Genomic DNA, 25,402 nt, shown 5'->3' on the forward strand with positions numbered 1-25,402 from the left:
TAGGTTTTCCAAAATGCACATTTTCTGTGAATTTGTTGAAGACTTCAGATACCTTTTTGAATTAACTTTTGACTTAAGGAAGCTCATGATATCGTATGAAGGGGTTTAAAAAAAGAGGTCCATTTAATTAGTGCTTTATTCTCCATTCTCACCAGACTATAATGAAGTGTTTGGTATATACTAAAAGTAAAAGTAAGGTTGACATAAGCTGTGGAGAATAGTAAACCAAATGCCCTCCCCCTGCTCCCTACTGCCTTTCTTCCAGCTGGTATCTTTGACACCTTGCTGTAGGGTGCCTCTTCCATCCCCTGGAGGTACCCCAGAGCTAGCATTCCCATTTTTTAAACTTATAAATAGAAGTTCATTGAGCATGGTCCTCAGGGACTTGCTTCTTCCACCAAGAATCATTTTAAGTTTGATCCTTTTTAGTACGCAAGCCCTCTGTCCACTCATTCTCATTGCAGCGTGGTGTTCCACCACATGCCCTTTTGTCAGTGAATGGTGAGGGGTGTTTTGTTCCTTCTCCTTTTTCTTTTTGTCTGCAGTATGGTGACATTCTCAAACAAACATGCATGTGCACGGGTTCACATGCTCGGGGCAGAAATGCTTCCCCAGCCAGGATAATGGCAGACTGCCTTCCGGGCAAGTGGGCGGCCCCAGTTGCCGCCCGTCAGCAGGTGCTGAGGTCCTGTGTAATAACTTTTGGCGTTATCACAGGCTTTGTGTTTTGCCAGTCTGGCATATGTAAAATGATACCCCACTGGGACTCTAAGAAGCCGTGATTGTTAGTGATATTGGGCATCTTAATGGCATCCCCTAGCTTACGTTGTGGAAATGCTGAGTCTTTTGCCTGTTTCCTAGATGACTTTTCCTTGTGGTTTTGCAGGAGGCCTTCATGTGCTTTCTTGCACACAGTGCCTCTGTCCCTCCTGCCTTCGCAGCATGGTGGTGAGGAGCAGCCCTGCATTGGCATAGAGCCAGATGTGTTGGTTTTCTGCCTAAGGCTTCGTGTCCGTGCCTTCCCCTCTGGTGGATCATTCCACACCACACACATTCTTCAAAGTGTTTTATTTGATTGATGAAGAATTCTCCAAAATTAAAACCTCTCTAACATCTCCGTAGATTTCTCTACCTAAAACACATTCAGTAGCATCATTATATATCACACCACAACCACTAGTCCTTGGCATTCATTTACTTGTGCAATGGACAGCACTTTGAGGCAGGCTAGCCTCAGTGGCCTCTTTGCCTCCTTGCTCAGTAGCCTAGTGGCTGGAGTCCTCACCTTGGCACATACCAGGGTCCCATATTGCCGCTGGTTCGGCCCCACTTCCCATCCAGCTCCCTGCTTGTGACCTGGGAAGGCAGTTGAGGATGGCCCAAGGCCAGAAGCGTGGGCTTCTGGCTCCTGGCTTCAGATTGGCACAGCTCCGGCCGTTGCAGCCACTTTGGGAATAAGTGATCTGACAGAGGATGTTCCTCTCTGTTTCCTTCTCTCTGTGTATCTGACTTTCCAATTAAAAAAAAAAAACACATTTTTTAAAAAAAAGAATTATTTTTGTTTGAAAAGCAGAGTTGCAGAGGGAAGAAGAGAGAGAGCTGAGGAGATCTTCTATCTGGTGGTTCACTCCCCAGATAGTGGCAAAACCCAGAGCTGGGCCAATCTGAAGCCAGGAGCCAGAACCTTCTTTCAGGTGTTGCGTGTGGGTGCAAGGCCCAAGGATCTTAGCACTCCTCTGCTGCTTTCCCAGGCCATAAGCAGGGAGCTGAAAACCCAGTGTTTGTCCTTGTAAGAGGCACTCGAGGGAGATACAGAGAAGAGTGTAAGGAGTGTATACAGAGGTAGAGTTTGGGGCGGCCTTAGGAATGCAAGCAAGCCTCTAGAGGTGGAAAAAGGCAACACCAGGTCTCCCTGGTGCCTCTGGAAGGGGCTCAGCTCTGCTGATCTGGGGCTGCTGGTCCCTTGGAGTTAGAGAATAAATGTGTTTTTAAGCCACCCCGTGTGTGGTAATTTACAGCAGCCATAGGACTTCTAGAGGAATGAAATGTCATCTAGTCCTGTGAGGTTACCTTGGTCAGTTCTCTGCCTCTCTTCACTCTAACACAGGAGCACTTCCAGAATGCCACAGAAACATGGAATGAAAAGATAAGTTTATTTTGGTGTGAAATACACCTGAAACCCATGAATAGTTTTTTTTTCTTCTTTTTTAAGGATTTATTTTTATTGGAAAGGCAGATTTACAAAGAAGGAAAGAGAAGGAAAGGACTTCCAGCTGCTGGTTCACTTCCCCAAATGGCAACAAAGCGGAAGATGAACTGATCCAATGCTGGGAGCTACCTCAAAGTCTCCCACATGGCTTCAGGTTCCCAAGGCTTTGGGCCATCCTCCACTGCTCCCAGGCCACAAGCAGGGAACTGGATCACAGCCAGATCCACAAACAGGCACCCATGTGGAGGATTAGCCTGTTATGCCACTATGAAGGCCCCATGCATAGTTTTTTTCTCAATACACACTTCCTATAAACTTGTTAAAACACCCCCTCATATACATGCATTTCAAATTTGTTCTCACCAAAATAAACTTGTACCATCATAGCCTCAAGGAGCCTTCTCAGAGGAGTGTGTGGTCAGCTGGCACCTCCCAGAGCCCTCATCTCAGCTTCCCCTCCATTTCAGAGCACTGTTGAGGGAGTTTTGGAATCCCTGAGTCATAAGGAACAGCCAGTGCCGGACTGGCTTGTGTCAGCAATTAGGGCTGTACAAGCCAGGAGAAAAAACTAGGGAGAGGTGAGCCAGCTGTTGAAAGAACCCGCACGGCCTGATGTCAGGAGACAGCTCCTCCCAGCTGACCTGCTAGCCCAAGGTGCTGTCCACTCCTGAGAAATGCAAGGAAAGTCCAGGACTGGCACAGTGGTATAGCAAGCTGATCCTCTGCCTGCAGTGCCAGCATCCCATACGGCACTGGTTCAAGTCCCCACTGTTCTACTTCCAGTCCAGCCCCCTACTAATGGCTTAAGAAGCAGAGAATGGCCCCAAAATTCCTGGCTCCCGGCTTCAGACCAGGCCAGCTCTGACCATTGCAGGCATTTAGCAAGTGAACCAGTGAATGTATGGTTCATGTTCTCTCTCTCTCTCTCTCTCTCTCTCTCTCTCCCTCCCTCTCTCCTCCTCCCTCTCCTCTGACTTTCATACAAATCTTTTTTAATGTGAAAATATGGACAGAATAGGTTGCTTAAAAATTCAGAAATATCTATAAGAAGAACTTCTGGTTAGTAATTCAAATTTTCTCTGGATTGCATGAGATCAAGAGGAAGAATGATCTTTAAAAAAAAAAAGTATTTGAAAGGCAAATATACACAGAGACAGAGAGAGTGCATTCACTGGTTCACTCCCAGTGGCTACAGCTGCTGCAGCTGAGCCAATCTAAACCCAGTACCCAAGAACTTGAGCCATCCTCCACTGCTTCCCCAAGTCATAAGCAAGGAGCTGAATTGGAGATGGATCTGCCAGGACATGAACCGGCATCCTTACGGGGTACAAATGCCACAAACAGAAGCTTAGCTTGCACCAGTCCCCAAAAATGCCCCTTCAGAAAAGTACAATCTGAAGAGCAGACATTTAGCCTAGTACCTAAGATGTCCACAGTTCATATTAGCGTGCTTGGGTTCCATTCCCAGCTGCAGTTCCCAATGCCAGCTTGGCACCAGTGTGGCCCCTGGGAGGCTGGCAGCAGTGGTACCTGAAGTCACTGGGCTCCTGCTGCCACATGACCTGCAGTACACCCCCTGCTCCTGGCTCTGGCCTTAGCCCTGCCCAGATACTCACGCTCTCTGTGTATGTGTGTGTGTGTCTCAGATTTGTAATTCAAAAAACTACTGTGCTGTATGTGATTTTTAATAAGCGAAGAATTTAGAATGGAATTTTTTAAATATTTGTTTTTATTGGAAAGGCAGATTTATGCAGAGAAGGAGAGACAGAGGAAAAGATCCTCCATCCACTGATTTACTCCCCAAGTGGTCACAACAGGTGAGCCAATCTGAAGCCAGGAGCTTCTTCCCTCGTGGGTACAGGTCTGAAAGCCTTGGACCATCTTCCACTGCCTTTCCAGCCCAAAGCTGGGGGCTGGATGGGAAGTGGAGCTGCTGGGACTATAACTAGCACCCATATGGGATCCCAGTGCGTTCAAGGCAAGGACTTTAGCTGCTAGCACATCGCGCCAGGCTCATTAGTGAACTTACTAAGGGATCAAAAGGACAGGAACCCATAGGGAAATACGTTGGGTTTATGACCAGGTAGTTCTATGGCCACCCACTTCCAGTTGGATGTCTCTGATCATCCACAGGTGGGCATGACTTCAGCGTCCATGGGTGATGAGAGCCCTATGAACATTTTGAGGTCAGAATCGTAAGTGTCTGTATTATGGACCCATAAGTGTCCGTGTTATGCCTAGAATTCAGCATGGTGGCTCAACTGGCTAATCATCCACCTCCAAGCACCAGCATCCTATATGGGCACCAGTTCATGTCCTGGCAGCTCCACTTCCCATCCAGCTCCCTGCTTGTGGCTTGGGAAGGCAGTCAAGGACACCCAAAACCTTGGGACCCTGACCCATGTGGGAGACCCAGAAGAAGCTCCTGGCTCCTGGCATCAGATCAGCTCAGCTCCAGCTGTTGCAACCACTTGGGGAGTAAACACTAGACACAGTAGCCTAGTGGCTAAAGTGCTGGCCTTGAACTTGCCAGGATCCCTTATGGACACCGGTTCTACTCCCAGCAGCCCCACTTCCCAATCCAGCTCCCTGCTCCCTGGAAAGCAGTTGAGGATGGCCCAAAGCTTTGGGACCCTGTACCCACGTGGGAGACCTGGAAGAATCTCCAAGCTCCTGGCTTTGGATTGGCTCAGCTCCAGCCTTTGTGGCTGTTTGGGGAATGAACCATCAGATGGAAGATCTTCCTCTCTGTCTCTTCCCCTCTCTGTATATTTTACCTTTCCAATATAAATAAATAAATCTTAAAAAAACAACATACAAACAAACAAACAAAAAAACAAACCTCTTGCCTGTCACCTCCAGTAAACATCACACAGAGCCCTCGTCTCATCAAGGCCAAGGTCCTGATGATCAGACAGCATCATCCAGGAGGAGGGTGTCACCTACAGCACCCCGAGTGGATTTTGTTGTGAGTTTGATTAACATAGCAAGCCACTTACAGAGACTATTGGGCAAAACCCACATGCATTTCTGTTGTGTTTGCCATTGTCCCGAGCGCCGCGTGTGGATGTGTTGGTCACAGTGGGGCCTCTTCAGGAACAGCAGGACGATGGTAGGCAAAGCATGACAGGTCTTTAGAGGGACGTGCCTTCTCTAACCCCAGGCCCACAAGCAGACTGTGGGCTCAAAGAGAGAGCCATGAATTGAGCGTTGACAGCGGGCCACGGCGGCCCAAAGGCTCAGGTGGTTGTCAGCCATAAGTTTAGCTCAGCGCTTTGAGTAATTTGTCACGCCTCGCTCAGCCCCTGCTGGGCCGGCACGTGCCAGCTTAGTGTCAGACTGCCTGTTCGCCAGACGGCCACTCGGGCCTAGCGTCCTGCTGTTCCCCAGACCAGTGGCTTGCTGGGGCTGTGCACGGAGGGCCGAGCCGCCGCGACAGCCAAGTGCTGTGCAGAATAAGCGTGTTCATAATGAGACGTGAATGGCATTTGCAGGGTCCCTCTAGAATTGGGCCGGAGCAGGCGCCTCTCGCTGAGGAAGTTTGGCAGCCTGTTCATTAAGGCGAGTCACCAGGAGTTCAGCCACAGTTGATGGGGCCAGTCCAGGCTCAGGCTGCTCCGGCCTGGGGCTGCTGGGACCATCTTTAGAAAAATTTATGAATCATCCTCCGAGGGACCACTTTGGAAGTCTTCACACTCAGCTTTCCTTCTTCAAGCATGGCACAGGGCAGGGCAGAGAGGGAAAGGTCTGCCCAGCACTGTGCAGTAGTGTTTTCATTGTACCAACATGTGCCTTAGCTAGGAATCTGTGATGGTGACCCCCGTCGTATAGGGCTGCAGAGTAATTGAGATATGCAAGGGGAGCAGTGGAACTGCATTCTCATTTTGTAATTTTCGTTAATTAAAACTTCAATCGAGATGGCACACCGTGTGGCTCACACCTGCCGTATTGGATGGCACAGCCTCTGGCGTGCCCTGCCACCAGCCTCAGCTGTGACTAAAGCAGGATGGAGAAGCCAGAGTCCACATCCTTGCCATAAGAAAATAGAAAGTTTGTCTGTTTTCAAATGCAGTCTCTATTGGAAGCTAATTAGAAGGGTCTGTCAGCCATGTATATTTTTTTAAAGGGGTCATTTTGAAAAGCCGGCTTTAAATGTGCTTTTAATGTTCCGGTGATCCACCTTCCCAGTATTTCTGGAGAATGAACACGATTTCCCACGGGAATCAAACTTTTGCATTGATATTGAGGGAAGGGAAAATGAGATGTCATGCTGGCTTCCCCGAGTGTTAATTCGCCAAGTCGGACACGTGGCGCCTGCCGGATCGTGCCGACGTTATCCTGTGATTGAAAGTGCGTGATGCACCTTCGGAGGAAACGGCAGCCACGCAGAAAAGGGCAAAGCTGCTTCCTGCCCTGTGAGAGGCTGCCACACGCAGGGGTCCTATTAGGACAGCTGGAAAGGTGCTTGGCCTGTTACGCTTGTAAGTTTTATTGGTGACTGGTTTTTGATTACACATTTGAATGCTATGAAGCTCCAGACAGCAGTTTTAATTAAAAGGCAATAGTCTTTTTTTTTAATGATTAGTATTACATTGTGTACTCCTAACCCACGTTAGTCCTTGTATCCTGATGCCCATAGCTTACTTTGGTTTGGAGTTTTTACTATCTGTCCCTCCAAAGAGTATATCTTCCAAACCCTACGGCCCTTCCAAAACTTCCAAACTGTGCCACCCTTCCAAACCGTGCCACACTTATAAACCTTCCAAACCGTGCCATCCTTCCAAACCGCGCCACCCTTCCAAACCCCACCACCACCACCGCAAACTTCTGTTCTTTTTTTCTTTTTTTGAGTGTGTGGATCATCAGTTCTTGCTTGAACCATCAACTCACTGAGTCCGTAAGCTGAGGAGAACATTTGATTCACTGAAGAAGGGGGCAGACATATGACATGCCCTGGGCTTTGGCGGTAGGAAAAGGGATAGTCTGTTTAACTTACCTTGTGCTTCCTCTAGTGGCCTTCTGCCATTATTGGCTCACAGATTTTTTTTTTTTTTTTTTTTTTAGCAATAGTAGTGATGAGTGCAGTTAAAACCTAACAGTAATTTAGGTCTCAAAATCAGACTGAGCTATTAATTGTAATGCGTGTTATTGAATCTGGGGACAATATGCTGGAAAACCTGCAGGATTCTTTTTTACACACACGCAGAAGTCCCTGCGCTTATGGTCAATGCCCTTTTTGCACATGCGTTGGCCTCCTTAACCGCTTGCTGCAGCTACGAAGAGCGGGCTCTGTACCTCGAAGCCATCATCCAGAACCACCGTGAAGTCATGACATTCGAGGATTTCGCAGCGCAGGTCTTCTCCCCCTCGCCCAGCCACTCGCTCAGCGGAACGGGTGAGTGTCTGCGGTATTCTTGCCTCGACACGTAGGACGCATCCGAGCAGCAGATGTACACCTGTTTTTCACAGATAAATGCTTGCAAATTTCAGGAGAGCCTTCTCTCTCTGAATCAGCTAATGAATATCAAAGGAATGGTGACATTCATTTTCGTGTGTTTTGTATCCGAGCTGTTCACTGGGTTCCTCTCCAGCCGTCCTGTTAACCTCCGCATCTCGCAAGGTTAATGAACTTTTTTTCTCGGGCGTGCGCCCCAGTTCATTCAGCAGTGTGGGCTTCTTGCTGAGCTGGGAATATGTTGTTTAGGAGCCACGCCTGAATCAGTGCGCTTTACTTATCAAGAAAGAGGTCCTCCCAGACTCATGCTAAATGGGGATTATGCTACCGAGATGCTGGGGTCAGGGATTAATGCAAGAGACACGGGAGGACGGCGTGCCCAGGCCGGTGATGTCAGAGCGGGGCTCTCACTCCTCGCTAGTGTCTTGTGGACAGGCCGCCGACCCGAAGCACCTGGCATGGGAGTCACCGCGGAAACCAGCATACTGTCATTTCCTTTGATTAGGCTCCGGGGAAAAAATGATTTAAAAAAATAAATTCCTCAGATCTCCTTGTTTTTAGGTATTTTTTCTTTTTTTTTATGTTTCTGGTTTCAGGGAGAAAAAAAAGTGTGCTGCCACTTAAACTGATTATATGATTACTGTTTTTTCCTCCAAAGAATGGAATTATTACTTGTAAATTTCTGCATGTAATTACAGATTAATTGCCTTTCAGAGAGTAAATGGGATATTTAGTCAATGCATGTGGAAATCCTCAATGAGGGGCTTCCTGCATCTTCCACCGGTTCCAACACGACGGTTGGAGCGCTTAATAGATTTCTAACCTGCATCAATTGTCTCTGAGCACTGCCTCACTTCTCCTATTCCGACTTGTTAACAAATATCTTACACACAACGTGAAAAAAAAATTAAATTCAGTGAAATAAATCACTTACAAATAAAATCAGCCATGCATCATTGTTTAACATCGCTGGCTTCTGTGCTTGCCTCTCGGAGCTTTGTCGGGAGATAAGAGGGAGAGGCGTGCACTGGGTCGGGGAGCCAGGAGCAGCAGGCAGAAGGCTCAGGAGATAAGCAAGCTGGCAGAGGTGCGGGAGCAGGCGCGATTTACATAATCACGCCTCTGCCTCCCGGGGAGGCGTCAAGAAACACAGGGCTGGCCTCCATTGATCTCCGAGGAACCGGAATACTAAACAACACGAGAAAAGCTTATAACTTAAAGCTTTGATTAATGTTTCTTACATTAAAAAAAAAAAAAAAACTGGAACAGCTGTGAATTGAATTCTTTTATACACTCTGCCCACATTCTGCAAAAGATCCACCCCGCACCACCACCACCAGCAGCACCCCCGCCGCCAAAAAAAAAAAAAATCTGTTTCGAGAGAAATGAAGATTTAATACCCAGTCTGGCTAGGGTTTAAAATCATTTCTGATTTTATTTTTTTCGAGAAAGGACATGACGGATGCCAAGAAACAAAGCTTGTGTTTTTGAAGCTCTCATTCAGTTTCTTCCCGACCTCACGGCCTCAGATCTTGGTTCCTTCAGTGCAGGTGTCTTTTCTATTCTTTTCCTCTTTTAAACTACTGTGAAAGCCTTTGGTGTCTTACAATTTAAACAAAAAATAATAACTGGGTGTTTACATTCCTTAACTAGGACACTGTTAATGTTGCTGATTAAAAGGGTATCGTAGCAAATAGCAGTGTACTTCGGTGTGTGTTCTTACTCATCTGTAGAAATTAATTTGATGTTTTCCAAAAGCTCGTTTTATTTCAACCAAATGAAATGTGTCAGAGAGACTCCTGGTTTTTACCCCACCCTTGGAGAGGACTGGATCAGCTGCTTGGAGAACTTGGAAATTCGTAAAAGTAGCTTACTCAAGGAAAGGTTCTGTTGGGAATGTTAGAGCAACCTGAGACGGTGCACGGCACGCCAAGACCAACGCTGACCCGGCCACGCTGCGTGTCTCAGTGCTCACGCTTGAGGGCATTTGATGCTGAGTGGTGGTTAGTTTAACACACACATTGCACCTGCCCTCGCGTGTGAGATGAAATGTGGGCATCAGGTTCTCTTTGTCATGCTTTGCATATCTGCCCAGAACAAGGCTAGGAGGGAGCTAGAAATGAACTTGATTCAGTTGGGGGCGGGATGGGGAGGCAGGACAATGGGAGTGCAGCAGCTCAGCCCCCCGTGCAGGCCACTGCTCCGGCAGCCTGATTGACGTGCCGCCTCAGCTTTGGAAGAACCCTTGCCCGCTCCTACTTGGACACACGAAAACAGATTTTATGTATTCACAGTCCCCCTTGTGACGACAAGTGCAATCAAACCCAGATGAGCCAGCCAGCTTACACTAAGAGATGGAAGTGGCGAAGCCTGCTCTTCCCAGCAACAAGCCAAGTGGAAAAATTGACCCTGAGCGGCTTAAGCTCCCACAGTGCACTCAGGACCCAATCAGCCTGTCGCTGGTCGGCAGTGTCGTCAGAGCAGGGCCTTGGGCTCCTGCGCACATGCAGACGATCCCACAGCTGTCTTTGTGTCCCCGTGGCCAGGGGCTTGATGGTTGAGTGTAAGAGGGAGAGTCACCTGAATGGGGATGAAGCAGAACCCCAAGAGGCCACAAGCAGAGGGGAGGCCCCGCTCAGCTGCCCAGCAGCCTAGAAGTGGCCTGTGTGGCCCAGCACACCTCTGTGGGGAAGCAGCTCCACATGCTGCTGCTGGTGCACCCAGGGAGCTCTGGGTGTTGAGGCCAGGGATTGGCCATGCACTGTCACTATGGCTAGGGACAAGGGGCTAATGTGTCAATGTTCAGCTGTTATTCTCAGAGCTTTGTAAACAAAAAAGAAAAAGAGAGAAGAGGAAGAAACTTTCCTACTCAGAAAATTATGTTTTGTTTTTGTTGTTTTTTTACTTTGGGTTTTCTTTTTTTAGGATTTTTTTTTTTATTGGAAAGGCAAATTTACAGAGAGAAGGAGAGACAGAAAGATCTTCCTTCCACTGGTTCACTCCCCAAGTGGCCGCAATGGCTGGAGCTGAGCCAATCCAAAGCCAGGAGCTAAGAGCTTTTTCTGGGCCTCCCATGCAGGTGCAGGGTCCCAAGGCTTTGGACCTTCCTCTGCTGCTCTCCCAGGCCACAAGCAGGGAGCTGGGAGGGAAGTGGAGCAGCTGGGACACGAATTGGTGCCTGTATAGAATCCCGGCAGATGCAAGGTGAGGATTGAAGCCACTAGGCTGCCACACTGAACCCCAGAAAATTATGTTTTAAAATACAGCATGTTACTTGTCTTCATGGTATCCAGTGTCTGATAGATATCTGAGCTTTTTTTCCCACCTAGTCCTGTAGTTTTTAGTCCTTAATTGATGTAGGATAAATAATCGAAAAGAAAGCCAGTGTTAAATAAAATATTGGTTTGCAAATTTCCATGCATTATACACACACACACTCACACACATAAGGGACTCCCAAAAAGTTCTTGCAAACTATGAATTTACATGAACAATATGGATTTCAAAAATGGTTTTGGCACCAAAATACACTTTCCTTTTAATTTCATTTTTTTCATAAACTTTTTGGGGCTTCCCTGTAAATGCCCCTTCGTTGGAATAACAAACTATTTTCCATCACACTACCAAGGAACAGGACCCAGCAGAGAGGCCTTTAAAGAGTTAACTGGAGCGGCACCCCTGACTGCTGGGAGGGGCTGATGTAATCACTGCTGCTCACCGCCAAGTGCATCTGTTCACCATGAGGTCATTCTTCTGCATGCTAATGACTTGGAAAATCAAGTCTAATGTTTGACATTATCGGGAAGGATAAAAATAGTGTAAATCTTTACTTTTTTGGGCACTGCTCTTAGAGAACAAAAGGAGATAAAGAAACTTGAGATTCCCCAACTCCAACTATCATCAAGATTATGACTAGACCTTAACATCTTAGCGGAATCCGCTTGCCTCTGCTGACAAGCAAATTCCACACTGTTAGAGGCAGAGCCAGTAATCTGGTAACCCAGAACCGTAGGTGTGTCCAAGGTCAGGTCTCATCTTCAGTATTTCCAAGGACTTCAGTCAGAAGGTGAAAAGGGTGGCTTTCTTCCCTAGAGTGTCTCAAACCAAGTCCGGTGAGTGGTTTTTATCTTCAAGCCTGGGCTGACTTGTTGAAGATTCCAGCACTGGTCCTGGGTCCTCTCCAGTCCCATGTTGCTGTAGGGAGCCGGCAGGGGGAGCACACATCTTTGTCAGCCCCAGTAAACATAGTGTTTGACTTCCTCGAGACAGACTAAGGAGGGCCTCCTCACTGGGATGGGCTGCCTGGGAAAGGCACAGGGATTTAGAACAAGTGGGAGGAAATTCCTCACCGGCTTGCTCGGTTTCTGCTGCTCTCATGTAGGTCACATTTGGGGCTTAGAGCAGATTAGGCCCAGTCAGCCCGAGGATGCTGCCACCGATCCTGCTGCCACACACAACCTCCAGCTTGCATCTTCCACTCAGTTGCATGGATGCTCTCTTGGGAAAGACCGTCTTGTTCTTTCCCCCATATGGAAGAGCCTGGCAATTTTTTTTTTTTCTGTAACAAAATCATTGTGTTAACATTGTGTCTGAAGTCACCAGGCCACATTCTGGTGGGCAGTGAAGTCCCCTTTGACAACAGGGAGAAGCATTCATGCCACTGCTCCCTGGTGCCAGGGTGAGCAGGGGGCACACATGATCTACAAACTGCTTTTAGGGCTCCAGGCCTCTGAAGGCCACAGCCAGCACTCGTTTGCTGAGTCCTTCACTCCAAGTACTGTGGTTCCCGGGCAGGATACCACAGTCTTGTCATCATGTGGCAGGTGTATTCAGTCTCTCTGTCTCTCTCTCTCTCTCTCTCTCTCTCTCTCTCTCTCTCTCTCTTTTCTCTCAGTCTCTCTCTTCTCCCATGAGGCGAGTAACACACAGTGTTTTAAAACATCATTTTCTGGGGGTCATTGCAGTAGCCTAGTGACTAAAATCCTTGCCTTGCATCCGCCAGGTTCCCATGTGGGTGCTGGTTCATGTCCCTACTGCCCCATTTCTCACCTAGCTTCCCCCCTGTGACCTATGAAAGCAGTCAAGGATGACCCAAAGACTTGGGACCCTGAACCCGTGTGGGAGACCTGGAAGAAGCTCCTGGCTTCAGATGGGCTCAACGCCATTCATTGTGGCTACCTGGGGAGTGAACCAGTTTCTCTGTGTATCTCCTCTCTGTAGATCTGACTTTCCAATAAAAATTTAGAAATTTAAAAAAATGGCAATAAGATAGCTCTTAGCACCTGTGTCCTCTGTATGCCTTCCACCCACAGTGGTCAGTGAACACTTCAGAGAATGGTGCCCGTGATTCCTCTCTTGCAACCCTACAAAGGAAGTAAAGTGGGTAGGCAGAAAAGGCCAGGCTGTTGCTTTAACTGGTACAGTGTTGTCGCCGGCCCGCAGATGTGTTGAGCCTGACTGATGCAAAATGTAGAACAAACGCTTACAGTTAAGTTTCCTCCATTCCACTCCTTCCCCAGTCTCTTTGTGAAAGTGGACCAGGGAGAAAGCAGTTATGGCCAAAAACAGGCATGGAGAAAGGCAGGGGAAGCATGAGCCTGTTTAATCCAGTCTGGAAACCCCGTTTGAATACTGAAACTTGATCAAGATGCTTTCATAAGAAGTGGTCTGAGGATTTAAAGAGGGTTCTTGATTGTGCTGTTCAGCACCACATTTTACTTCATGCTTGTTCACACCTTTTCCTTTCTTAAAACCTCTTTTATGGGTTGGGCACAATGGCTCAATTGACTAATCTCCCCCCAACCCCCTGCTAGAACCAGGATCCCATATGGCCACTGGTTTGTGTCCCTGCTGCTCCACTTCCCATCCAGCTCCCTGCTTGTGGCCTGAGAAAGTAGTCAAGGACAGCCCAAAGCCTTGGAACTCTGCACCTGCATAGGAAACTCAGAAGAAGCTCCTGGCTCCTGGCTTCAGATCAGCTTGACTCCAGCTGCTGTGGCCATTTGGGGAGTGAGCCAGAGGACAGATCTTTCTGTCTCTCCTTTCTATAAATCTGCCTTTCCAATAAAAATAAGTGAATCTTTACAAAAATAAAATAAAAACTCTTTTTCTCTCCTTACGGTCAGCACTGGGAGGAGGGAGAACCAGCCGAGAGCCACACTGTTTCTGTTCACTCGGCAGGAAAGCAGCGCTGCCACCTGTCAGAGCTGTGTGAACCGTGCCCCCCTGCTCCAGCAGCCATCACGAGCAGACTGGACTGGGCACGGGACAGGATTGCTAGGCTTCGGAGACCTGGTGCAGGCCTGTGGGACCCTCTTACGGAGTATAGTGTGTTGTTGGACAAAAGCAGGTACTCATGAAATACACGCATATATACACATGCACACAGCCAGTTATTTCTTTAAAAGCCCTCATCAGTTAGCTGCAAACCATAACTATATATGGAAAAAAGAACCCGTCAGCCACTTGGATCGTGTGGGCTGCAGTCCCCTGAGATGGGCCAGGCCATCTGCCTGGTGAACCTGGCAGCGTGGAGAATCCACTGAGTGTCCTGTTGTGGGCTTTTAACCCACCCCCGGGGCTGTGAGTCGGGAACTCTGACACAGGAAGGGCTGTGGACAGAGGCGTGGGTCACCCCAGTCCAGGGTTGTGACTGGAAGCATACGGGGCCCCGGGATCATCCAACTGGGGGTGGGGCTGGGGGCGGGAGGTGACGTCCAGTTCAGCTCATGCCCGGGGAAGGATGATGAAGGTGTTTTTTTTTTTTTTTTCTTGGAAATGCTGTGCTCAGCTCATCCTGGGCTCCCAGTCGTTCCAGGGCTTTGCATGCCAGTGTCGTGTCACTCCCACCCCACCACTAATCGTGGCTCAGGGGACGCATTAGCTGGCTGGCGGGTACCAAGAATTTTTCCAGAGACAATTTTTAGGAAATGACATTTAATTAAAGCTTACTTAAGATAACCTTGAGAATGTGTATCAGAAGAACCAGGCTGGCACTGCATGTTCACATTCCTTGTGAACCCACAACTATGCCCTTGGCTCCTCTGGCTGAGCAGGTAGGGGCACCCATGCAGCCTCCACCATGGGGGTTCCTGGGAGACTCAACACTTTACTACAATTCCCACTTGGCAATGACCAAGCCAACACCAAGGCCAGGCAACAACTCTCTTACCAGCATTTTTCAGCCTGCGAGTGGGGGATGCGGGGTGGGGCGGGGAAGTAGGAAGGAAGAAAAAAGAATATTGTATGCTGGCCTTTTCCCAGAGATACGCAGGGTGATAAGTGGCCAGTAAACCTTGTGAGAGGCATAGAAAGGACAAGAATTGGTTCTTCTTTGCCTAGTGGTCTTTAAAGTCCCTCTCTCAGAAGGCTGGATAAAAAGCCCTTTAGGGGCCCAGCTTGATAGCATAGTGGTTAAGGTCCTCACCTTGCATGTACTGGGATCCCATATGGGTGCCAGTTCTAATCCCGGAGGCCCCACTTCCCATCCAGCTCCCTGCTTGTGGCCTGGGAAAACAGTTGAGGACGGCCCAAAGTCTTGAGACTCTGTACCCGCGTGGGAGACCCGGAAGAGCTCATGGCTCCCATCTTCAGATTGGCACAGCACCAGCCATTGTGCTCACTTGGGGAGTGAATCAATGGAAGAAAGATCTTCCTCTCTGTCTCTCCTTTTGTCTGTATATCTGCCTTTCCAATAAAAATAAGTAAATCTTTTTTTTTAAGTGTTTAAAAAAAAGTTTTGAAGGAGGCCTGGATTTATAACACTGCCTTGGAAAATTGATTCCTCAGCACACAAGAAATGCCGTGTCATCTCCAAGACCCCAGATGCACCAAGGACAGGTTCCAGGGGTCCATGTCCTACACATGCAGGTTTCTCCTAGATTCCTGCAGTACCCAGCTGTTCCCTGTGGTAAGAACTGAGGCCCATCCCCACCTCTGTCTCCTCGGAACAGGGCCCTGTGAGCCAAAAGCCTGGCTGCAGGTGGCTTGAGGCAGGAACCTTGTGCTCCCCTGGAGCCCGAGTTTCCAGCCAAACCAAGAACACTCCCACACCACTCCGGTCACTGCTGCAGTCTGTTGGGGCAGACAGACCCTTGTAGTCATTAGGGAAACCTTGGTCCCTAGCTATGTCCCCAGGGTGCAAGAAATTGCTAGAAAAACAAGCACACTGTAGTTAATCTCCCAGTTAACATCAGAAACTGCAGCTTTGTGAAGCTGGGCACTCCCCAGCTAGGGTGCTGGCTGGCAACTCACTCAGCAGCGTCATAGCTCCCAGAGGGAAGGAATGCCCAAAGGGAGATGCCCCAAGTGGGACTTCTTTTTTTTTTTTTTTTGATTTATTTTTATTAGTTTTTATTGGAAAGGCGGATATACAGAGAGGAGAGACAAAGAGGAAGATCTTCCGTCCGATGATTCACTCCCCAAGTGAGCGCAACGGCCGATGCTATGCCGGTCCAAAGCCAGAAGCCAGGAGCCTCTTCCGGGTCTCCCACGCGGGTGCAGGTTCCCAAAGCTTTGGGCCGTCCTTGACTGCTTTCCCAGGCCACAAGCAGGGAGCTGGAAGGGAAGCAGGGCAGCCAGGATTAGAACCGGCGCCCATATGGGATCCCGGGCGTGCAAGGCGAGGACCTTAACCACTGCGCCACCGCGCCGGGCCCCCAAGTGGGACTTCACAGGCCCCTCCGATGCTTCTGCCCTCTGTCCTGGTCACCCGGGACTGGCCATGTGCCAGAGCCATCTCTTTTTAGGATTTATTTTTTATTGTATAGGCGAATCCAATTTATAGAGAGGAGAGGCAGAGACAAACTGATTTTCCATCTACCAGCTCACTCCGCCAAATGGCCACAGTGGCTGGAGCTGAGCCAACCCGAAGTCAGTAGTCAGGAGTTTCTTCCAGGTTTCCCGTGTGGACACAGGGTCCCAAGGCTTTGGGCCATCCTCTACTGCTTTTGCAGGCCACAAGCAGGGAGCTGGGCGGGAAGTGGAGCAGCTGAGACATGAACCAGGACCCATTTGGGGTGAAGATTTAGCTGCTGAGCCATCACACCAGGCCTGAGGAGGAGAACATACACTTCATGCTTTACCCACCAGCCGCTCTCCTGATAACCTGATTGGTCCCGCTCTCCATGGAGCATCTGACCAGCAGTGGGGTTTTGTCTTCAACATCAGGGTGCAGCACTAGCTAGGTCTCCGTGCTCCCAGTGGGACACTCTTCCGCCCCCCCACTGCTCTGCAGAGTCCTGCCCTTGGCACCTGCCGTGGGATTCCACCCTCAGGAGCAGACAGCCAGGAGGAGGGAGGCAGACAGGACTGTTTCATAGAACTAACGCCCAGACCACGTGGGCTGGAACCAGTGCACACCCAGGCAGCCAAGAGATTCAAGTTAGCTCATGCAGGGCCTGTCTTAGTTCAGTGGGTACAAGTCTTGAGACAGCAGGTGTTCTGCTGTCAGAACTGCAAGTTCCATGACACCAGCACCCAGAACTCCCGTGTCCCTCCCAGGGTCCCCATACCCTCAACTGCTACATTGTCCTGTGGCTGGTGTGCTGGACCAGCTCAGCACTGAGCCATCCCAGCTCAGACCTGAGTTGTTTGCAGACAAATAAGCTCAAGTCAGCCTCGCCCAGAAAGTCAGAACTTTTTAAAAAGTCAGGCAGACAGACTGAGCACTCCTCTCTCTTGGTTCACTCACTTGTCGGATACCTACAAAGGCCCGGGGCTGGAGCTGGGAGCAGGAAACCTGAGCCAGATGCTGAACCCAGACATTCCAACCCGGTGGACAGGCATCCTAACCACCAGGTCCAACAGCCAGCTGGAAAAGACAGTTCTGAAGAAAAGCAGTGGGTCAAGGCAGAGTGCTACAGGACAGCCCAGGGTGCTTAGATCACAGTGTGTGTTTGTAGTGTGGTCCACGAACACTCTGGGCGTTTATTTAGCCTGGAGGTCGAGACTCCGCATCCCACTTCCAAGTCCCCAAGTCAAGTCAGCTCTGGCTCCCAACTTCAGCTTCCTGATGCTGCAGTAACAGTAGCTACAGTTCCCAACCTGCTCTAAAGCAGACACTGGGAGTCAGTCCTCCTTGCCCTCCACCCTGCCCTCCCCACTTTGCCCAAACGACCACTCATCCACTTTCTGGCTCTGTGGACTGGCCTGTCCCAGACATTTCGTGTCCGTGGATTCATTCAGTTACTGCTCTAGGGCACACTTAGCTTGTTCATTAGGTCCATCCATGTAGCAGCATGAGTTTCAGATTCTTTTCTTTTTAGTGCCAAGTAGCATATCATTGTGACAATAGACCAGATTCGGTTCATCCAGCCCTCTGCTGGTGGATGTCTAGGCCACTTCCCACCTCATGGCCTTCAGGACTAGCACTGTCGTAAATATCCACATGTTATCTGGCTGTTCACAGGGATTTGAAAGTCAGTCTGGTGAGGGGAACCCACTTTGCTGTGGCTGAGCTGCCACTGACACCTTGGACTTATTTGTGAAACAGGGAGAATAACAGCCCGGAAACCTTTCTCCGTGACAGCCTGGTGAGCAAGTGAACTTGAAAATCCAGTGTGATTTCGTGCTAGGTCCATAACAGCCCATTGCACCTGTGGACGGGAAAGATGGGGGAGAAAATGCCAGAGAAGGTTTTTCCATGTGCGATCCACCTGCTCTCTAGACCCCTGCCCGCAGACGCAGGCGTGCGCACACAGACACACATAATCTGCACGCTCTTCCCTCCCTCCCTGCTGGTGCAGCTGTCCCAGCTTTCTGCTTCAGAACCCAAGTTGATGGGCAAGTCCAACGATCAGAGGGAAGCGAAGCCCAGAGCCAGGGCTGGGGCCAGGACACAGCCTCTGCTGCTGGATGGGAAATCCTGGAAGCCATCCTTAAGCCATTTGGAGATGTTAATGAGACTGGCCAATTCCCACTGGTCTTGGGTTGTAGTGTGTACGCTCATGCCATCTACTGCTGCACCTGTTCCCTTCTGCAGAGCCATTCCAAGGGGTCTGAAGAGCCCCCAACAGCCTCTGATCTCCCACTCGGCCTGCCTTCCTGCTGGTAGGATATTCAGCACTCGCTGAAAGGTGGAACCCTAGCCCGCTGTTCCTCTCCGTCGTCCATGCCAGCTCTCGCAAGCCTTCCCTCTCGTTATTTTGAAGCAGTTCATCATTTTCCATGCTGACTGCTCAGTAATAAGGATCCAGGGAGAGGTAGCCACTTTGCTTGCCTAACACTGCCCACCGTGATCCCATAGGCCATCCAGCAGGACAGCCTTTTCCTCCAGGATAAGAAGCTTGCTTCAAACTCTTCCCCTTTGCCCTCCCAGTGAGGAAAAACCAGAGAAAGCAGGCCTCCCGAAGAGCCCCCATCCTGGGAAAGCCTCGGTGAGGTGGAGCTGGGAGAGCATGCGCAACCTCCAAGTGGGCTCCTGGGTCTTTCCAAAGAAGTCCTGGAAAGCCAAGAAGGGAAGACATCTTCCTTTTGTGAAAAATGACTTCTGGTACTCCGTGCCTAACCTGTCCCCAAGTGGCTGCAGGCGGGCCCCTTGCTGTCCTGGGCCAAATGTCAAGGGCTGTTCCCAGGAGCCTCGCTCGCCTGCCCTTGATTGTGTGTGAGGCTGACCCGTGGCCTCCCTGCCCCACACATATGCAAGAATGCCATTACACCTGCACATGCACACTGACCCTGGAACCCCATGTACCTCAAGGTCATTGCCAACATCACCCCAGCACGAAGCCTTTGGAGCCATGGTTATTCTTGAGTTTTTCCCCTCTTCTCACACACACATACACACACAGAGGCAAAATATCTTGTATCTTTATGGACAGAAATCACATCTGTGCTTTACGCACATAAAGAGGAGGACATCTCCCCCCTTGGGCTACATGCTGCCGTCTGCTTACCTCTGCCAATAAGCCTCAGAGGCAAGAGACTGCCTGCTTTGTTCCGTGTTGTCAACAGGAGCCTAGGACAGTACCAGGCACACATCCGGGGGCATGGTTGATGAAAGAAGGAAGTAATTATGCCTTGTGTCTCTCGCAGATCCCCTCAGGCATCACACGGCCTCCTAGGCCCTTCCCCTTTCGCATCCCTCCTCTGGTGCTGTCCAGCAGTGCCCAGGTCGCTTGATGCCTCATGCCTAACTGCCCTTCATCCCGTCCCACCGCCAGGTCGGTGGGGAGGAGGGGTGCATCAGGAAGTTGACAGCCCACTGCTCTGCTCCAGCCATTGGGACTTGTGCCTTTGGGAGCACCATGTGCGTGTCAAGGACAAGTGACACTTGAGCCCCGTTGGAATAATCAAGGCAGCCCCCAACTGGCTCTGCCTTTGCATCTCCTTAACTCCGCCGTGGATTGGCAGTTATGGAGATATTCTTTGTGGGCCAGCCCACAGCACGCCAGGCTGCATCTGGGGACACCCGGGACAGGAGGAAACCGTTCTCATCAGCAATTACAAACAAGTCCTCCATTGTCAGCCTACGCCATCTGCTTTCATGCTTTCTACCAATCAGGTGCCAGTCTGTGCAGCAGAACCAGGGCTGAGGGGAGGAGATCAAGGAGCCCCCGCCATGAAGACCTCTTAGCTCACGTTGGAGAGATGTAGAAGCATAGTGCCCTGAGAAGCTGGGCCTCCCCAACCCAAGGGTGACCCATAGATAAGGCACCCTTCGTTTGCCATCTTTCCCATGGGAGAAAGTGGGGGACCCCTCCAACCACACAATGCATTTGAACAAATGGAAATCTAGGTGGTCCCATCATCCACGGTTCCAGAACCCATCCAAATCTAAAGTCAGCAGACAGCACCTGCCCAGAGGCCCTCATGCCTGGAGCACACCATCCTCTGGTGGGGCAGAGGTAGACTCTGCACCTACATGGGAGACCCGGAAGAGGATCTGGGCTCCTGGCTTCAGATTGGCGCAGCTCCAGCTGTTGTGGCCACTTGGGGAGTGGATTGATGAATGAATGATCTTTCTCTCTGTCTCTCCTTCTGTCTGTATATATGTCTTTCCAATAAAAATAAATAAATCTTTTTTAAAAAATGGGACTTGGGCTCAGGTAATCCTTCCCACCTCCAGCACCTCGGAGAGCTCTCAGATCTCTCATGGCAAGTCCACTGGTTGTGTTGCACACTGTTTTGTATCTTGGACTCTAGTTTGTACCAGATCAGACAGGAAAGCCTGGGCACTGGGAAGAGGGCCTGGCTACCCCAGGGCTGCAGGGCTCCCAGCAAGCTCCACCTTGTGCGTCCTGGGAGTTTTGATGCCTTTCATTTCACATGTGTGGATGTGACCTTAGCTTGTGGAATTTGCAAGTGACTTTTCAGCTGTTTAGAATCTCAGAAATTCATAAGTTTGTAGCTGCATGTAAATGACATGGCCAGTGCCAGAGGGACGCTTATAGTCACTGGATGTCCTGTTCTCTCCCTCCAGATTGAAACGCATGACCTTCCCATCGCAGTACCTGAGAAAGGTAAGCTTGACTTGCCAGCACCCAGCGCAGCTCGGCCTGGCGCAGCCCCGCTCCACTTGGGGAGCCGGAAGGCGGTGACTTGACCATCAGGTCTGTCTCTGATTCTGTTCCCTGCTGTGCCCTCCGCCTCCCTGGGACTCCCTCACCCAGGCTGCCTCCCGCCTGCTTCCAGTGGCCCTGCCCTCACTCTGGCCCCTGTGCTGCCCTGGGAGCCAGCCTCACCTTCCTTTCTTCCACCTGCAGGGGACTCATGCAGAATCTGAGACTAGCATCCACCAGTCCCAGGAAATGTCTGTCAGCCACCCTTTTGTGTGTGGGCTGCAGGAAGCCAGTGGGTGCCAGGGCCACCCCTTCTTCTGGGCTACCACTGCCAGCGGCCTTGGACTGCCGTAATGGCGGCCTCCTTGGCCTGCGTGCGGGGAGGGCACGCAAGTGGAGGGACCTACTGAATGGAACAGCTTGAAGAAGACAAGTAGAAAAAGCTGCCAAAGCTCAGAGAGCAAAGGACTTAGGACCCACAGTCTGGTACCCAAAGGACAGGACAGCACAGCAGGTGTGGCCTTGCTGGGAAAACCATGTCCTCCCCCACCCCCGCCCACTGTGTAGAGCCCTTGGCATTGAAACATGCCATGTTCCCCAATCACACTCGGCAAGGTCTTGTTCACAAGTCCAGGCTTATTGGCAAGCACTGATTCTAGAAGCTCTTTGGAGAAGCAGTGAGACAAGGGCAGAGCATGCAAAGACAGATGCTATCCATGAGCCCAGTGACCTACCCCCACGACCAAAAACATTTCAGGAGAAAAGACCCTGCCCTAGAGGCAGGTGAGCAGTGGGAGGGGAGGAGCTAGCAGGCCTGCTCTCCAGGTGTGCTGTCAGCCCAGGTCACACAGGGAGCCCAGGTGAACAAGTAGGTTAGGAGGGGAAGGGTGATGAAATGGTGACGCCCCAGGAGAGCACCCCGCCAGCAACAGTGGCGGAGTGTTGCAGCAGGCAGTCCGGGATTCCTTGGAGCTCCCTCCGGCAGCCCTGGGGAGGCAGGGTGCAGATCCACCTGCTCTCACACTCTCCTTTTTTCCTGCCCTTGTGCTCACGTGGACTCATTCAGCAAGCACTTTACCCCTGACCTCTGTAGTCTTAGAGAGCCCCTAGGGGATACGTGAGCAGTAACTCATTGAGTAAAAATCTCAACACATACAGCCGGGGAGCTGCCAATTGTACCAGCAAGGACTGTCCGAGCTGCCGGTGTAGCTTTGCCACCTGTTTCATGGACTGTTCTGTGTCAGTCGTGTGCCTGTCCCCTTTGCCCTGTGCTTGTGCATAGAGCATTAAGGCTGAGTTAACTTTGAAAAGGTTCATGGCTTCTTGCTGTACTATTCAAAAGCTGCAGGACTTGGTTGGTTGATTCACTCAGTAAACGACCTTGCAAGCCCACCAGTGTGCAGCCTGTGGGGAGTCCCTCGCTGGAGGCCTAGGACCCCTTTCTTAGTAGTGCAGATCCCTGGAACCCATGGCTGTAGTAGCCTAGACCGATTCCATGATGGGGCCATTCTCCACTTCCTTCGCAGGGTCCTGGATCCCACCTGCGTGCCAGCCCAGAGGTGGATGTGGCTTGTGCAATGCCCTCTCCTAGAGCCCCCGAACCCAGAGCCTGCGGGAGACTTGGTTGCCATGCCTGTGCAGTAAACATGAAGGAAACCTCGTGAAATCCAAAGCAAATCCAGCGACTGTCACACAAGATGGTGTCCCAGGACCCCACGAAAAGCCACCAACAGCCAGAGACAAACCCACTGCCCATGGGCACTGGTGGGGCTTCCCCGAGCAGCAGCACATGGGAGAGGTGTGGGCCTCCAGGGAGGGACCCAGAGCAGTTGAGTTCCTGAGCCCCCGCTGGTTCCTCTCATTCACAAACCCCTGCATTGGTGTTGCTAGTTTTTGCTTCTTGTTAGGATGTACCAACTCCTCAAAAATTTCATCATCGTGATAAGTGGCTCTCCCCAGGGCCCGGCGCCTAGGGGAAAGTCTGCCTCAGTGCTTGAGTGATTTTCCACCTGTGCCCAAGACCCACGTTACCCTGGCCACCCAGAGGCCCCATCAAACGCTCCCATCCCACAATGCTCAGAAGGTTCTGAAAATGCAAGGTACTGTCCCTATGATGCCAAGGCTCAGCATGGCAAGTGCCCATCAGGAGAGTAGGCAAACGTCAGCAGCAGCTGCAGGTGCCAGGCCTGGATGGAAATGTGCCTTGGGAGGGTTGGAAGAGCCCTGGGACGTGTCTTGTCACACACTCAATTTTAAGGGAACAGATTCCAAGCAAGGGGCGGGGGTTAGCAGGGAATTCAGATGGAAGGCCTCTTGAGCCTGTTCACAAACAGGAAAAGCAGGAGCAGAAAGGGAACCCAGGACCAGCCCTCACCCTGCTGCTCAGCTTACCCAGCTCCTTCTACCAGCATCTCTGGGCGGGGGGACCCTGCTTGTCCTGCTGGAAATTTGTGCTCACAGGGATGACCCGTGTCGCGCAGGCCTTACCCCAGCATGGACTCTGGGACTGCTCGACCTCAGAGCAGGAACCCAAGTCCAATGCCCACCTCAGCTCCTGTTGTTGGGAGAGGGCCCTTTCGCAGCGCACGGGGCCGAAGACATGAGAACGGCAGGTCAAATGCAGCTACCAGCCAGGAACTTGGCCCTGGAAAGTGTGTTTTTCTGCCTCCCTGGGATCGCAGGTAGGGGACTGAAGCCTAGCCCACCACCTGGGGGGAACAGGGATGTGGCAAAGTAGAAATGAGCTTTACCTACCTTGGGCTGCTCTGAGAAAGGCAGTGGACATTCTGCTGTCCTCTTTGCTTTTATTCTGAGTAAAGCATGACTCCTAACAGCCCAGTCACTGGGGTCTAGCTGCCTTGGTTCACGTTTATCACGTACCCCAAGCCTCCACTACTCAGTTGGCAGCTGGAAATGGGTAGCTTCTGGAACAGTCTATGTCCAGGATCTAGAGAGCCCTGTCACCTCTGTGCACCAGAGCCTCTGACCTTGTAGGGGGAGACAACCGTAGGCGACCAGACACTCAGCTTCTATTGGCATTCTTGGGTTTTCATGAGCCCGTGCTACAGCCAGCAGCCTTCTGAAAGAGCCTTCCTCACTGCGCTCTGCTCGGTGACCCTAGGGTTGGGGCAATCAGAGCAGCTGGAGTAGGAGTTCTGGCACCATGTTTACTCGCAGTCATGTGAACTTGGGTCCTTTGGGTTCTCTGGCGTGGAAAACTGAAATGATCAAGTTGACTTCTTTTTTTTTTAAGATTTATTTATTTTTATTGCAAAGTCAAATATACAGAGAGGAGGAGAGACAGAGAGGAAGATCTTCCGTCTGATGATTCACTCCCCAAGTGACTGCAACAGCCGGTGCTGTACCGATCCAAAGCCAGGAGCCAGGAGCTCTTTTGGGTCTCCCGTGCGGGTACAGGGTCCCAAGGCTTTGAACCGTCCTCGACTGCTTTCCCAGGCCACAAGCAGGGAGCTGGATGGGATGCAGGGCCGCCAGGATTAGAACCGGCAACCATATGAGATCCTGGCACGTGCATGGCGAGGACTTTAGCCACTAAGCTATCGCACTGGGCCCGAAGTTTGGCTTCTTTTTTTTTTTTTTTTTATTTTCCCCCAGAAAAGCAAATATTGTGCTCTTGTGAAAAATGCCTTTCAGCAAAATCTGTGGAGGGCTGGTCATCTGGCCAGCTTCCCCCCGCCTCTCCCCCACCCTGCTCTGCCACACAGTCACACCAAGTCCCCATGCTCTTCCACCATGTAAGTGTCGGGGGGCAGCCTCCTATAGCCAGAGGGGCCCCTCCCGGTCCCACCTACATCAGGTCAGACCCTATGTTCTCCAGATTCCCAGCTAGGTCAAAGCCCAGGTGTGTCAGCTCACTAGACAGCAATGCCACCAAATGAGGACTTGCTAAAAGTGGCTGAGCATCCCACATGGGTGAGCGTTGGTCAGCAGCTAAGTCCATAGCCCGTCGGAGGCCCCGGAGGAATTGGGGGACTGATGAGCCCCTAGAGATCCTGCAGCCTCCGTGGTCCATGCGCACTCCAGCCTCCCCGCCCCCATCAGGTGTGACGACGGATGCTGTCACACTCACCACAGTGGCTTCCCGCATGCGACCGTGCTACTGTCTGCCCACTAAGGGGAACGTCTTCATCAGAAAGGAAGTTTGCCATGAAACAGCCATCATTGTCTTTGCGCTCAGTATCTATGTACGACATAGACATCAAGCAAACGTTTCTTCCG

The 25,402-nt window shown here is 50.7% G+C and overlaps 1 protein-coding gene across 4 annotated transcripts in view; it reads left to right on the plus strand.

The window, feature by feature from the left end:
- RALGAPA2 (Ral GTPase activating protein catalytic subunit alpha 2) overlaps nt 1-24,434 on the plus strand; it is a 267,919-nt gene extending 243,485 nt beyond the window's left edge. For 2 of the 4 annotated variants that reach the window (XM_040981777.1, XM_040981779.1), the window contains exon 38: nt 7,483-8,186. In XM_040981777.1, the coding sequence (XP_040837711.1) occupies nt 7,483-7,639 (157 nt within the window). In that variant the 3' untranslated portion in view covers nt 7,640-8,186. Of the gene's footprint in view, nt 1-7,482; nt 8,189-21,084; nt 21,125-22,689 lie in introns of those variants that run through there. The other 2 variants (XM_040981778.1, XM_040981780.1) reach the window with 2 other exon arrangements.
- Nucleotides 24,435-25,402: the final 968 nt, after the last annotated feature.

The sequence above is a fragment of the Ochotona curzoniae genome, unplaced genomic scaffold (assembly GCF_017591425.1).
Source record: "Ochotona curzoniae isolate NIBS_2020 unplaced genomic scaffold, NIBS_Ocur_1.0 contig_3520, whole genome shotgun sequence".
In the NCBI taxonomy this organism is placed as follows: domain Eukaryota; kingdom Metazoa; phylum Chordata; class Mammalia; order Lagomorpha; family Ochotonidae; genus Ochotona; species Ochotona curzoniae.